This window comes from Balaenoptera ricei, chromosome 15 (genome assembly GCF_028023285.1).
Source record: "Balaenoptera ricei isolate mBalRic1 chromosome 15, mBalRic1.hap2, whole genome shotgun sequence".
Taxonomy (NCBI): domain Eukaryota; kingdom Metazoa; phylum Chordata; class Mammalia; order Artiodactyla; family Balaenopteridae; genus Balaenoptera; species Balaenoptera ricei.
The window spans coordinates 6,390,834-6,404,857 of NC_082653.1; the positions used below are offsets into that span (position 1 = coordinate 6,390,834).

General features: G+C 45.2%; 2 protein-coding genes across 4 annotated transcripts in view; one reads left to right on the plus strand and one right to left on the minus strand.

The window, feature by feature from the left end:
- On the minus strand, positions 1-10,360 carry CSTF1 (cleavage stimulation factor subunit 1). 3 transcript variants are annotated; one of them, XM_059896395.1, is made up of 6 exons: positions 10,219-10,360; positions 7,379-7,579; positions 5,045-5,322; positions 4,683-4,880; positions 3,533-3,923; positions 1-756 (listed from the first exon to the last, which is right to left on the minus strand). In XM_059896395.1, exons 2-6 carry the CDS (start codon positions 7,545-7,547, stop codon positions 497-499), a joined length of 1,296 nt encoding a protein of 431 aa, XP_059752378.1. In that variant the 5' UTR covers positions 7,548-7,579; positions 10,219-10,360; the 3' UTR covers positions 1-496. The 3 variants fall into 3 exon arrangements, with proteins under 3 accessions (XP_059752378.1, XP_059752377.1, XP_059752376.1); XM_059896394.1 differs by lacking the exon at positions 10,219-10,360 and adding an exon at positions 10,018-10,208; XM_059896393.1 differs by lacking the exon at positions 10,219-10,360 and adding an exon at positions 10,035-10,207.
- The window catches only part of AURKA (aurora kinase A), an 18,891-nt gene continuing 15,115 nt past the window's right edge, over positions 10,249-14,024 (plus strand). Inside the window, exon 1 of the mRNA XM_059896396.1 lies at positions 10,249-10,577. The gene's annotated coding sequence lies outside the window, so the exon portion shown is untranslated. The remainder of the gene's footprint in view (positions 10,578-14,024) is intronic.

Sequence of the window (14,024 nt, forward strand, 5' to 3'; positions counted from 1 at the left end):
TTTTCTAAAATGGTTTTAATATGGCATAAAACTCTTGATTCTCAGAGCCATATGCCCCCATATCTGCCAAAATGTATTTTGAAAGGAAACGTACAAAGGGGATGTAAAACAGGCACAAAAGTTGACAAAATATCCAAATGAAACATTCCTCATGACAGATCCACTTGAGATCTAGAAAGCACTTGAATACTCTATCCTTCTTCAAATGATCAAGGGAAAGAGCAAGTCCTGTATTTACAAAACCGATGAAAATCACACTGTAATAATCAGTGACTGCAGAACAACCGCACAGATCTGTGATTCCAACTTTTTCCACCATGATTCTCCATCAAGGTAAAAAAAGATTCTTTCATACAAATCCCAGAAGGACGCAGAGGTAGCAGCACAACTGCCAAACATGGTACAATGACTTACTACTGAAGCTGGTGACGGGACACAAGGGGAAGGAGGGGCAGAGTCCTCGAGGAAAGAACCCTATTGAACGCCGGCGGCGGCTCTAGTCCGTGGTTGACCTCCGGTACCAAAACCGTGCCCTGAAGTCGTCGCTGCAGGTCATGAAGCCGGGGTTGGTGGGCGAGTGCACGATACAGCGCACGATGTTGTTGTGGCCCAGTGAGAGCAGGTTCCGGCGCTCGGCCGTCCTTGAGTCCCAGCAGCAGAGGCTGATGGTCCTCTCGTCGGGCAGCAGCACGTAGTCCTCCGTGTGGTTGAAGACGGCCTGCGTCCGGTGCACCTGCCGTCCGCTCAAGCCAGCGCCTGTGCAGAGACCGAGAGGTTAAGGCCTGGGCGCCAGGGCTAGCTTTCCAGTTCACACCTTAGAGCCCGGACTGTTCTACTTTTGTTATTAGCTCTGTTGACGTAAAAACTGCATTTTAAAATTGTTGAAGTAATACACATTTACTGTGCAATTTTGGTAACTCTAAAAAAAGTATGAAAAAGAAAATCACCTTTGGGCCCACCACCTAATGCAACTCTGTTAATGTTCTGATGTATTTTTAGGCATAAAAACACCTTAAAAAAATACAAAAGTGGTGCCACATTATCTAACTTCATGTTGGATATGTTGTGTTTTTACTGGCTGCAAAGGATCCCGTTGTTTGGAAGCACCATTAGGTAATGATTCTTTTCCTGCTAGGCAGTTAGTTTGTATCCAACTGTACTATTGTGACAAACATTCTTGGTACAGAACACGTTATTTCTTTAGGACTAACTTCCTAGGACCAGAATCACTGGGATGGAATGAACAGCTGCTCTCCCAGAGGAAACTCTATGCTTTTTTTTTTGACCATGAATTAAAAAAAGCATATTTTATGTTTCAAGTATTATATGAACTATTAAAAAAAATCTGCCTGATAATTTTACATAGAGTCAACATTTTGATGAATATCTTTTCCAAATATCTCTGTGCGTTGTATACTCATTTGTAATTTACATAAATCAGGGCATACGGCATACAGTTTTTATTCAACAGTTTGTGGTGGAGACCTACAAAGAGGGAATATGGCTTAACGGATAAAAATACACACTTTGGTGCTGGGTCTGGACTCAGTACTCATTAGCGATGTGACTTTGAACAAATGACTTAACATCCCTAGGCCTTAACTGTCTCCTCTGCTCTGCAGGGATAATTACAGCACCTGCCCACAAGATGCTGCAGGGATTAAAATGAGGTGTAATGCCCATTCAGCTCTGCAGTATAAGTGTTCAACAAACATTACTGAGTGGTTTTTTAAAAATTTTATTTATTTATTTATTTATTTATTTTTGGCTGTGTTGGGTCTTCGTTTCTGTGCCAGGGCTTTCTCTAGTTGTGGCGAGTGGGGGCCACTCTGCATCGCGGTGCGCAGGCCTCTCACTGTCGTGGCCTCTCTTGTTGCAGAGCACAAGCTCTAGACGTGCAGGCTCAGTAGTTGTGGCTCACGGGCCTAGTTGCTCCGCGGCATGTGGGATCCTCCCAGACCAGGGCTCGAACCCGTGTCCCCTGCATTGGCAGGCAGACTCTCAACCACTGCGCCACCAGGGAAGCCCAAGTATTTATTTTTAAAGGCTGCATGCCGTGAAAGGCTATGTAACAATTTAGCAAGTCAAAAATATATATATTTAAAATTTTGATAATATGACACCAAGCTGCCCTTCAGAAATATTTTACCAATCATACTCCTAACAATATGTGATTTCCTGAAACGTTTATCAATACTATATAATACCAATCTTTTAAATTCCTGAAATCTGATGAGCAAAAAGATACTTCCATATTCATTTCTTAGGTTTATAGTGAAGTTGGTCATCTTTTCTGGGGTTCACTGAGCAGTGTCTGACCTATGTTTATTACCTATGCTAAGAATTTTTTTTTTTCCCCTAGCCAGCATTTAATTTTGTTTACAGTGTTTTAAATTAACTTTCAACATCAAAACTTCTAATGTTTACTTGATAGTTCTTCCTTTTCCTTCATTATTTCAAGAGCCCTCTGAATTCTAACTAAACATTAAAACTGGAAAAGCAGATCCAAAAGTGCTGACATGAAGGGGTCTTAAACTGTGAACTAGAAAAAGAGGGAATTTGCATATAAATTCATTATAATCTCATTTTTAAATCAAATCCCAATTCTCCAGAAAAACAAACCAATCAGCCACATATAACCATAAAACATCCCAAACATTCATAAAACAAAAGTGACTCTTCCAAAGACTTGCTAGCGATACCATCTACACCAGAAGCCAGAGAGATGGCAGGAAGCAGACTCTGGTTACAATGAGATAAATCTATAGTAGGTTATGCTGCACCCTAGTGGTTCAGACGTCACCAACTCCTCAATTTTCTTCACTTACTAACATCCCAGCAGTCCCTTACAATAGTGCTGTTTTGAGTTTTAAAGTTCTGGTCACGGCAATTTCAGTGTATGACACAAACGTCTCACAACAGAGGAAGCTAAGCTGAAGTTTTCTACCAAACAGCCTTTGCTGCTACAAGGAGCAGAAGAATGAAACACAATATTTTAATACTTACTATCAAATAATTAGACAAACACTGACTACTAGTGATAGGATAAATTTAAACAGATCTCATAAAAAGAGCTCACAGGCGCAACTGTTGCAATTAGAGACCAAAATGAATTAGACAATCAGACTAACAATTTTGTGTTTCTGTCTGAAGGGCCCACTTTATATCTAGGTTCAGAACACTTGGGGTCTCTTTTGGGGGCTCCTTCTCCTCTCTCAGGCATGAGCCAAGATCTTTCCTCTCACTTACTGAGTCTCTTCTCTGGACTGCTTTCATGTTTTTGTGGGAAGTGGGCAGGCCATGGGTCTACAAACAGACCATCTAATTCTCAAGTGTTACTTGCATGGAATCAGATCTAATTTTAGCTGTTAACATATTGAGAAGGGCAAAGTTAAGAAACTGTGGTTCTATTTCCAGCTCTGCCTCTTGTTTGATTCACATAGATTGTGTGGATCTAGTTCGAGGATCTAAAAGAGAGTTCTGGAAACTAAAATGCCTCAGAAATGTGAAGTAATATCAACTTCTCACATACCTGTGTATCTGACCAGGGTTCGTCCTGTTGATATTTCCCAAAGTTTAGCTACAGAGTCTTTTCCACTTGACAGAATGTATTTTGAATTTTTGGAAAAAATGGCAGAACAAACTTCAGCACCGTCGTGGGCTTTCTCAAAAGTTGTGATGCATCGATTTGAAACACCATCCCACAATTTGATGCAGCCGTCCTTGCTGCCAGTCACATACATATTGGCACTAGGATTGTAATTAACGGAACATATGGCATCAGTGTGTTGATCTTGAGGATTGCAAGAGACAAAGCACTGAAATGTGTTGATATCATAAAGTCGAAGAGTAGGATGCTGAGTTCCAACAAGTATAAAGTCTCCAGAAGGATGAAAAGAGATGGAGCGTAACATTTCGGCCTCCTGTTGGGAAAGAGACCAAGTGGTGAACAATTAAACCCAGAGGAAATGTGGAGAATATTTGGCTGATGCAAAGAATCTATAAAACAGTGACTAGATATGACACAGCTAAGAGAAGAACAAAGAACTTTCTGGAATACACAAAAGGACCATCTGAACACAGATTTCCGAAACTATCTACTGGTGAGATTATTCCAAAGATCACAGGTGAGCTTCATCATTTGCACATAAACAGCAGGTTAACTCAGAAGGGAATACTATCAATCTATGACACATTCACATATGATTAATGAATAAAAATAAACTATAAGAATAGTTTCTTTAATTTGTCCCAGGGCTCCAAATACTGAGGTGGAAGCCACTACTAAAACATTAGTACTTCTGAACTGCATATTCAAAACAGAGCACCAAATGTCGCTTTTCCAGCAAACACCTGAGAATTTCAACTGAATAATTTTTTAATTCCCCTAAGTTAGAGAAGTTCATTGTGTTTTGTCTTTAAATAGGAATCTGCAACCTTTAAAGAGTGATGTGGATTATGAACCGTATCTGTGACCGGCAGCCGTCCTGACTGGCCAGAGGAAGTGGGCGCGTGACAGCACGAGAGCCGTGCCATTTGCGGTGGGCGCTGCGTCCTTGCTGCCATCCTCTTTATTTATAGGATGACCACTGAGACGACTTTTAAAAAGAGAAGAGCCACACAATAGCTCATTGTATTTAGGAAAAAAAAATGCATACAGCTCCTTGCCAAACATTCCTAACCTGAATGTATTTGAAGGCTCTTTTTGCAGATGGTTTGGAATAATCAAATAACTTAAGAGTATAATCCCTTGAACCAGAGGCAAGGATCTGTTCTGTTGGGTGGAAAGCAAGACACGTGACTTCATCCACGTGGTCGTAAAGAGTTCGAATCACTGGGTGGTTTTCCATGTTCTGCTGTGCAGTCTCGTTCATCATGACCTAGGCCAGCAAGAAGAGAAGAGAATCGCAAAGTGTAAAATCTGTCTGGCTTAAAGTGTACATTCTACAGCTATGCTAAGTTAAAACTGGTTTAAACTATGCTCTCATTCTCCCAAGAATGAACAACAAAAGGCAAATGGTAAGTATATTACCAGGATTTTTACCTCTATTGGCATGGCACTTTTGGCCAACATTCTTTCTGTGTCAAGTATTTTTATGGAAGCGTCAGCAGATCCAGTAGCTATTAACTGCCCATCTCTACTATAGGTAGCTACACGACATGGTCCTTTATGGGATGTGACATAGCATGTTTCATACTCTGAAGCCTCTGGGGACATAGTCTGGACATCTGCATCAAACTCCAGGTCAATTCCTGTGCCAGGGGCAACTGTATCTGACCGACCAATTGCATACTGAACTGCAGTATCATCGTTTTCCATTCCTGAAAGGAATAAAAATTAAGGGCATGAAAAAACGTTATTTTAAAAAGACAGGACAAAGTTCTGGATCCAAACTGGGAAAGGTGTTTGCAGATGTCAACTTACTCTTTCTCGGAGCTGCATGGTACTTAATACTGTACAAAGTTATGTATTGTGACCTGGGTGCACGCACAGTGACAACGCTGTAAGGCAATAGGCGTTGTGGCAGGTTAGGCTCCAACAGGTAAAGTCACCTCCCCAGATACTTGCCTCCAAAAGTTTCTACTTTAACCACAACCACAGAAACTGAAAAACAGCAGTTCTGTAGTTAAATTGTCCATTTTTCCCCATTCCGAATTTTAATATTTTTAGTGTTGAGATCTGTTAGTAGCAGCTCTGAAGCTCATTAAGTCAGATATATTGTTAATAATAACATTAGTGAAACATCTCTGAAAGAATGTTGAGGTTTAAACAAACTGAAGTTTATCAAGAAAATGCATTTTAAATTGAAAAATAACTTGACATATCATATAAACAATTTTTATTAGTAGAGGAAAAATCAGAAATGCAGATAAACAAAAAAATAAACATAACCTTGTATTATACCACCCAGAGATAATTACTGTTAACACGGTGGTATGAATTCTTCTGGACCTTTCTCCACGCACACAGTTGTTTCATTTCTTTTTTTTTAAATTTTTCTTTAAATTAATTTATTTATTAATTATGGCTGTGTTGGGTCTTCGTTTCTGTGCGAGGGCTTTCTCTAGTTGTGGCAAGCGGGGGCCACTTTTCATCGCGGTGCGCGGGCCTCTCACTATCGCGGCCTCTCTTGTTGCGGAGCACAGGCTCCAGACGCGCAGGCTCAGCAATTGCGGCTCACGGGCCCAGCTGCTCCGTGGCATGTGGGATCTTCCCAGACCAGGGCTCGAACCCTTGTCCCCTGCATTGGCAGGCAGACTCTCAACCACTGCGCCACCAGGGAAGCCCCCTCATTTCTTAAAACACAAATAAAATCACAATATGTAACGTGGTGTGACATACTCGGTCATTTACTCATATGGAATAAACAAACACCTGGCCAGCGTAATAAACGTTCACCCACATCATGTTGTTGGATCTAACTTTATGAATATGAGAACATGTACAACCAATTCCATATTGTTGGGCATTTCAGTGGAATTCATTTTATTTCCTCAGGCAAATTCTAACAGTTTACACTGCCAAGTCAAAGAGTATAAATATGTTTGGCAATTCTGTATTTTACTGAGTGCTTTCTATGACACAGGCAAGCACTTGGATGCACTGTTGAACAAGACAAGGTTCAATATCTTTATTAAACTTGCAGTCTGGGACTTCCCCAGTGGTCCAGTCGTAAAGAATCCGCCTTCCAATGCAGGGGATGAGGGTTTATCCCTGGCTGGAGAACTAAGATCCCACATGCCGCGGGGCAACTAAGCCCGGGCACCACAACTACTGAGCTCACAAGCCGCAACGAGACAGCCCACGTGCTGCAAACTACAGAGCCCTCACGCCACAACTAGAGAGAGAAAACCCGCACACCACAACTAGAGAGAAGCCTGCATATCACAACAAAGAGCCTGCGTGCCACAACTAAGACCTGACGCAGCCAAAAAAATAAAGAAAACCAAAACCAAAACTAAAACCAAAAACACTTGCAGTCTTTTGGCAGGTGGTATGGATTGTGTGGGAAACTCAAAACAATATAGAAAATTTCAGACAGTGATTCTGTTATGAAGGAAATGGGACTGTTGTTTTAGAGCACTTGGGGAGGTACGGGGAAGATGTTCGGGTTATCTTAGAAGAAATGAGGACTCTGAGACAACATCTGAGTTGAGACTTGAAGTCAATAATACAACGGCAGAAAGCTCCAGATAATTCATATAAAGATCCTGAGGCTAGAACCAGCTCAAAACCTTCACAATCTGGACTTTGCTTTCTCCTGCAGTATCCAGCACTGTGCTTGACACATACTAGGCACTAAAACTAAAGGGCAGTAATCTTGAAAAACATCTGAAGCCTTGTCACGGGCTCAATGAATTTGCATTCACAAGTTACCTAGTTTGATGAGGTGCAGGAGCTGCTCCGAGGGTGCACAGACAGACTGAGGCTTGATTTCATTGATGAGGCCATTAGCAATGCTGATGTAGCCGTCATAGAGCAGCTGGCTAATGATCAGCTTGTAGAGCTGCTGGCGATCCTTCAAGCCCACTTTGGTTCTGTACATCTTGGAGAAGAGGAAGATAATTTCCCTGCCAGCTGCAAGAGAGAAAACAGGTGATGATGAGGGGCAGAGGCACTAGTAAACCACAGAAGCAACACAGGAATCTGGTCAGCCTTTCCAGGGCTTAAATCCCAGCTCTATCAGCATTACCTTTGGTCAGCAACTATGTTTCTCTGAGATCAGGGTCCTCAGCTGTTAAATAAGTCAGTGAAGGCTAAACAAGATGATACATGTAGAGCATTGAGCACAGTGGCACACAGAAATGGTTCAAATCACGTTAGCCAATATTTACAGTAGAACCTCTCTTCATGAACATTTTTTCTCTGCTAAATTACCCACCTGCAATTTTTATTCTTTATTGCTATCCCAGAATCTTCCATTTCTTCTGTTAATGAAACCCTGGCTAATACTTGCAATAGGTACAACAGCTGCTATTGTTGGATGTCTGGACACTACCGTTTCCACCAGCTAAGCTGTTATATTTACTCATGTCAGTTATGGTCATTCTTAAAACATGTTTCAAGGCAACCGAGCTTGTTACATTACATAATTGAATTACAGAATACTTTGGAAAGCATTGCTGAATAAAATATAGGCAAATAGGATATGGCCAAAATAACTATAAAAAAAGGAAAAATTGGAAGGACTGTGCATTTAGATTGATTTACAAGTGTTTAAGTTCTCTCTCAGGCTCAGAAAGCAAAAGAGAAAATTACAGATGGTTTCCAGTTTATGCAAAAAAAAAAAAAAGAACTCCAATTGGTTGACGTGATTAGATAATCTGATTATAAAAATCAATGTCTGGGGCTTCCCTGGTGGCGCAGTGGTTGAGAATCTGCCTGCCAATGCAGGGGACATGAGTTCGAGCCCTGGTCTGGGAAGATCCCACATGCCGCGGAGCAACTGGGACCGTGAGCCACAACTACTGAGCCTGCGTGTCTGGAGACTGTGCTGCGCAACAAGAGAGGCCGCGATAGTGAGAGGCCTGCGCGTTGCGATGAAGAGTGGCCCCCGCTTGCCGCAACTAGAGAAAGCCCTCGCACAGAAACGAAGACCCAACACAGCCAAAAATAAATAATAAATAAATAATAAATAAATAAAAAAAAATCAATGTCTGTACACGTGTAGATCTGTACAGGTATCGGAAGGCTGCAGGAGCTGGGGAACAGCCATAAAGAATAAAAGTCACAGGCAGACAGGGAGCTGTGGCACAGAAGAAAACTGGAAGGCAGAGCACAGGAGAGAGAGAAGAATGTAAGAAAGAAGGGCGGCGAGTGGGCAGTTAACACCACTTCACAGGGGTGATTCTGAAAGTGGGAGGTGCTGTAGGAAAGGGGCAGGGAACAGTGTTTTTAACTACCCAAGGCCCTCTGGAGAATTACTGAGGCTACTGATAAGAATAGCCAATGTTTCCTAAGTGTTTACCATGTTTCATCTCAATCCTCAACAACATCTTATAAAGGAGGTCCAGTAATCTTGTTTACAGGTGAGGAGGGGAAATAACTTGCCCAAGATCTCAGAACTAGTGCCTGGAGGAACCAGCATTAGAACGCAGGCGGTTTGACTCCAGAGATAGTGTTGTTCTAATCGCTGCGTGTACTGCTCCTTAAAAACTTAATGATAAACTAGCTAAAATTCATTAGACATTCCGCATATAAAACACATGGTGAAAGCAACTAATATGCATTACGTCATTCAATCTTCAGCTTATCCCATTTTAGAGGTGGGCAACCGGAGGCACAGGAAAGTTAACTCACCCAGGATCGAACAGCTTGTAAATGGCGGAGCCTGGATCCTAACCCAGAGCCTGAGCTCTCACTGTGCTCTACTGATGGGTATTAAGCAAATATACATAAATCCATGCTTGTGTGGACAACACGAGGACACAACAGAGATGATGAAACCGGCTCAAAGAGGTTAGGAAATACCGCAAGTAAAACGTGGCTGCGTAACTCGTCCAAGGTTAAAGTGGCCACCAGGACTACCCACCCCAGAGCCCAGAGCTTAACCACTATTCCATCCTTCACTCGTGCCAGGCGCATCATAGGGCTACCAAGAGATTAAAACAGGAAAAGAGAGGACGAGCCCTGCTTCTCAACTCCCATAGAACGTCCGCTCGCTGGGCTAGAAAGCGCCTAATTACCGCCCCCAGTTTGCAGGTGAAGGGTCTGCGGCCCGAAGACAGGAAGAACCTGGTGCAGGACTGGTTGTACCCGTAGTTGGAAGGAAGACCAGGGCGAGAACACAAACGCCCCCTCACCGTACGCTCCGCTATGATCCCGAGCTAGAGGCCAGCGAAGGATGGAGTGAGGGTGAAAGAAAGGCCTTTGAGGAAGAGGAGGATCAGTGCAGGCCCAGCCTGGCAACTCAGGGCGCATGCCGCCCCGCTCACTATTGACTCTTCCCGCCTCGCCCGCGTCTTTCCTGTGGTGCCCCAAAAGCGCTAGCCGACCGCACCCGCCATTCCACGCACCCCGGGCTCCCCCATACCGGCTCGTCCCGCTCTCTCGGTCTCCTGCTCTCTCCTAGAAAAATGGAGACGCGAATCCTGCCCGATCGATCGCTTCACTGCGCATGCACAAAGGGTATCGCGCCGAGCGCTGCGCTATCGATTGACCCCACTCGCTCCTGCCCTTCTCGCCATCTTACAGGGGCGTTCTAGAGATTCGTTCACCTCCTCCGACTTTATCTCCGACGCGACAACCCTGACGCCAACGGACTGCTGCCTCACGGACAAATGTCAGATCCGGAGAGCACCGCGGGCGCTAGAACGGCCGCGGGTGTGGCGGGCCGTTGCCTCCATCACTTCCGGGGCCTTACGACGCAAGTGCGCCTGCGCGCCGTCTCCGCCGGGCCGTGACTCAAGCCGTCGAGTTGGTTTTGAACCAATGAAAAGGCAGCGCCTCTCTAGCCCCGACCAATCAGCTTTCGGGTTCGAGGGTTTAACTCCTATTTAAAATGAAGACTTTGACCCCTAACGGCTGAGCTCTCGGGAGGACTCGGAGGTTTCGGGTCGGAGGTGGGAGGCCGTAGGTACGTAGACCTGGGGCATCTCTGTGAGGCGGGCGGGAGGACCCTGGGTGGCTTTTGGGAGTAGGTGGGAGGGAAGCGGTCTTTGGGGCCGCTGGGCCGGCGAGGGGAGAGTCGGGGCGAGAAAGCCTACCTTGGTCCCCCAGTTCCTCCCTGCGTCCCCCCCTGCTTTTCCAGCGCCCTCCCATCAGCTCCTGGGTCCCCAGACGCCCTGTAACATGCCGCCTGGTGTTTATTAAACACTTGGAGTGAGTTGGGTTGTGTGGCGTCGGGGGGTGGGGCGTCTGGGGGGTGCTTTCTGATGGGATTCTCGTGTTCAGTGAGCACCTGGGTAAGGAAGTACAGAAGGTTTTTGTTGTTTTGGAGTTTACGTTCTGGGGGGTGGGGAGACAGACGATGAACTAGCAAGATAACTTCCAATAGGGATGAGCGCTAGGAACCGGGGGCTACTTTGGATTGACTAGCCAGGGAAGGCCCTTGTCCGGGCGGGATGGATGAGTGGGTGAATAAATAACTAACTTCCTCGAAGAGGCCTTCCTGGGCCAGTGCTTCTCAAACCGTAGACCTTGGACTACCCTTAACGGGATTACTTGAGCGTCCTTGTTAAAAATGTGAACCCACCGAAAGAATCAGAAGCGCTTGGGTGTAAGACTCAGGTGTCTGTATTTTCATCAAGCTCTGCAGGTGATTCTCATGTTTCGTTGAGAACTAGTGGTCTAGCCCAGCCACATGCTGGTTATCTGGGGGTGTCTTTGAAATGCAAGATCTAGTTGTTAGGTCTGGGGTTGGGCCTGAAAGTCTCCATTTCTAGCAAATGTCCTCCTGATGTAGATGTAGCCATCACCCTTGACTTTCACTGTTTCCTTCTCGTCCTTAACCTTCCTAGTTCTTTGAATTAAATGCTTCTCAGCAATATACTCATTTCCTCTCCACTCTCCTGCATCTGTGCAGACATTTGCAGGTTTAATGAAGGAAGGAAAAGTCTCAACCCACAGTGCTATTAAATCTGTTTTGCTGTTTATACTAGTAGGATCTCTGGTTTGAACTGCAGGGATCTTGTGCAGGTTGTCTGGACATGTGACTCCTGAACTCGGCTGCAGGCCAGAATCACCTGAGAAGCAGTCTTCTTGCGGCTTTCTCCAGAATTTCTGGATCAGAATCATGTTCCGTTCTGTTATTGTTCTTCCTGAGAAGGAAAGTGCATTATATTGGAGTGAGTGAATGTAGCTTCAGTTGAAGACTGTTGAATCAGTGTTCATTGGCCTGTGTGCTCTCCTGAGTCTGCTGCTTGTAACTGTTAGGGAGAGTGAAGAAAGCATCAGAGCGTGTGTGAAATTCACATAATAGGAGAATGTATTTCCTTTTCTTTTTTGTCTGTAATGTCTAAATGGCTGTTTGATATAAGGACTCCAGGCTCGTTAGCCTGGTCCCGTCTTCGAGGTGGAGTTATTTGATTACTTATAAAGTGGATGTGAAAGCATGGGGCTGAGGAGTGCTTTCTGATTGGATTCTAGAATATAGGGAGCATCTGAGTAAGAGAAATAGAAATGTTCTACTTACTGGATAGGTTGTTGTGCCTGACTCACAGGAAGTGATTCTAACACTTCCTAAGTGTTAGAAACTGTGTTTTTATTACTGATCTGCTTTGTTAATTGATTGATTCATTCCCAAAAGATGAGAGTACATACTATGTGCCAGGCATGTTCTGGGGAGGTAACAGTGAACAAAATGGGACTAAGCTCTTCCTCCTGTGGAGCTTACTTTCTTTAGAGATACTGAGCAGGTAGCTGGGTGTCTGAGTCTGGGGACTCAGATGGTAAACAAGTACAAATAATGTTATGTAAGGTGTTAAGTAAAAATAAAAGAGAGATGATCTGAAAGGGGCCTCTCAGCATGAATGAAATGAAGGAACAGCCACACTTCTGTTATAGGGAGGAGCCTCATAGGTAGAGGGAACAGGAAGTGCAAAGGCCCTGTGGCAGGGGGCTTCTCTGCCAGGGAAAGGGAGGAGCCCTGAATGGCTGGTGTGCAATAGACAAGAGGAGGAGATCCGGTCACAGAGGTGGTCAAGATCCACATTCTGTGAGACTTTATAGGCCTATTTGTGCAAGTAAGATTTTGAATTTGAGTTGAGGAACCATGAGGGGCCTCTGAACCAAGGACCATATATCTGACTTGTTAATGGGATCACTGGGCACAGTGTCGCGAATGGACTTAATGGGAGAAGGATGGAAGCAGAGTGACCATTGGGAGCCTTCTGCAAATAATTGCAGGGAGAGAAAATTGTGGTTTGATGAGGTGGGAGTAGTAAAGGCTGTGAGCAGTGATTGTGAAGATAGAGCCTGTTAAGATATGCTGATGGATCAGATATGGGGTTTGAGGGAGAACCGTGTAAAAGATTGTGCTAAGACTTTAGACTTGAGCAACTGGCAGGATGGATTTGCCGTCTACTGAGATGGGGGCAGCCCAGCCCGCAGTCCGAGAGAGCGGGTTGTCGGAGATGGGCGTGGGGAAGGGAGCAGGACTTCAGTTTGGGACAGGTTAAGATTGAGATGCCTCTCAGATTACCAGGTGGTCAGAGTTCCGATGGAAAGTTGGGGATCCTCAGCCTGTGGATGGTATTGAAAGCCAGGAGACGGGATGAGCTCACCGAGGGAGTGAGTGTAGTTGGGAAAGAAGTGTTTCTGGGCACCCCCCATGGCAAAAGGGAAAAGAAGTGTGCGGGAGAGAAGAGGTTTCATTGGGTGTGTTGGGTTGAGACGCCTGGCAGACCTTCCTGGGGCATCCTGAGCAGGTTGTTAGAGAGCCTGGCAGTCGCAGGAGAGGGGAGGGCAGGAGACGCAAATTCGAGTTCTCTTGATAAAGATGTTTAGAGCCCTGGGGCCCTAGGCAGGTGTAGATGGAGACCTGAGGAGTCCATCCCGGCGTCACCCCAGACACTGAGATTGGTGGTACAGGTGAGGCTGATCAGCAAAGGTGGTTGCGGTGGGACAGCAGTCAGGTGAAGACAAATCTGCGAGCTAAGCGAAGAAAGGAGTGGAAAAAGAGTGCAGGATCCCCTGGAATGCGGGGAATGCACATTAGAGGAAGGCCGAGAATTGACCTTTGAGTTTAGCAACAGCAGGGGTCAGTCTGGAGCTGGGCTGGCGGTGGGGATAAAAGCCCTGTGGGAGGGAGCTGCGGCAGCGTGAGGGAAGTGGTAGAGACTTGCAGAGCTTTGCTGTTGAAAGGGGAGACCAGAGATGTGGCCATAGCTTTGGAGTCAGTTCTGGGGTAAAGAGGACCTTTTTTATTCTGAAGGCAGCAGGTGTGGAAGCTGGCTTGTACAGTGATGGAAGTGGTCCGTTAGAGAGACGATGGGGCAGGACAGGGCCGTTCAGGAGTGAAGTCTGAGTATCGGGGAGGGGAGCAGTGTGTGAGGGGGGAGGAATGGTATCAGGCGAGAAAGCA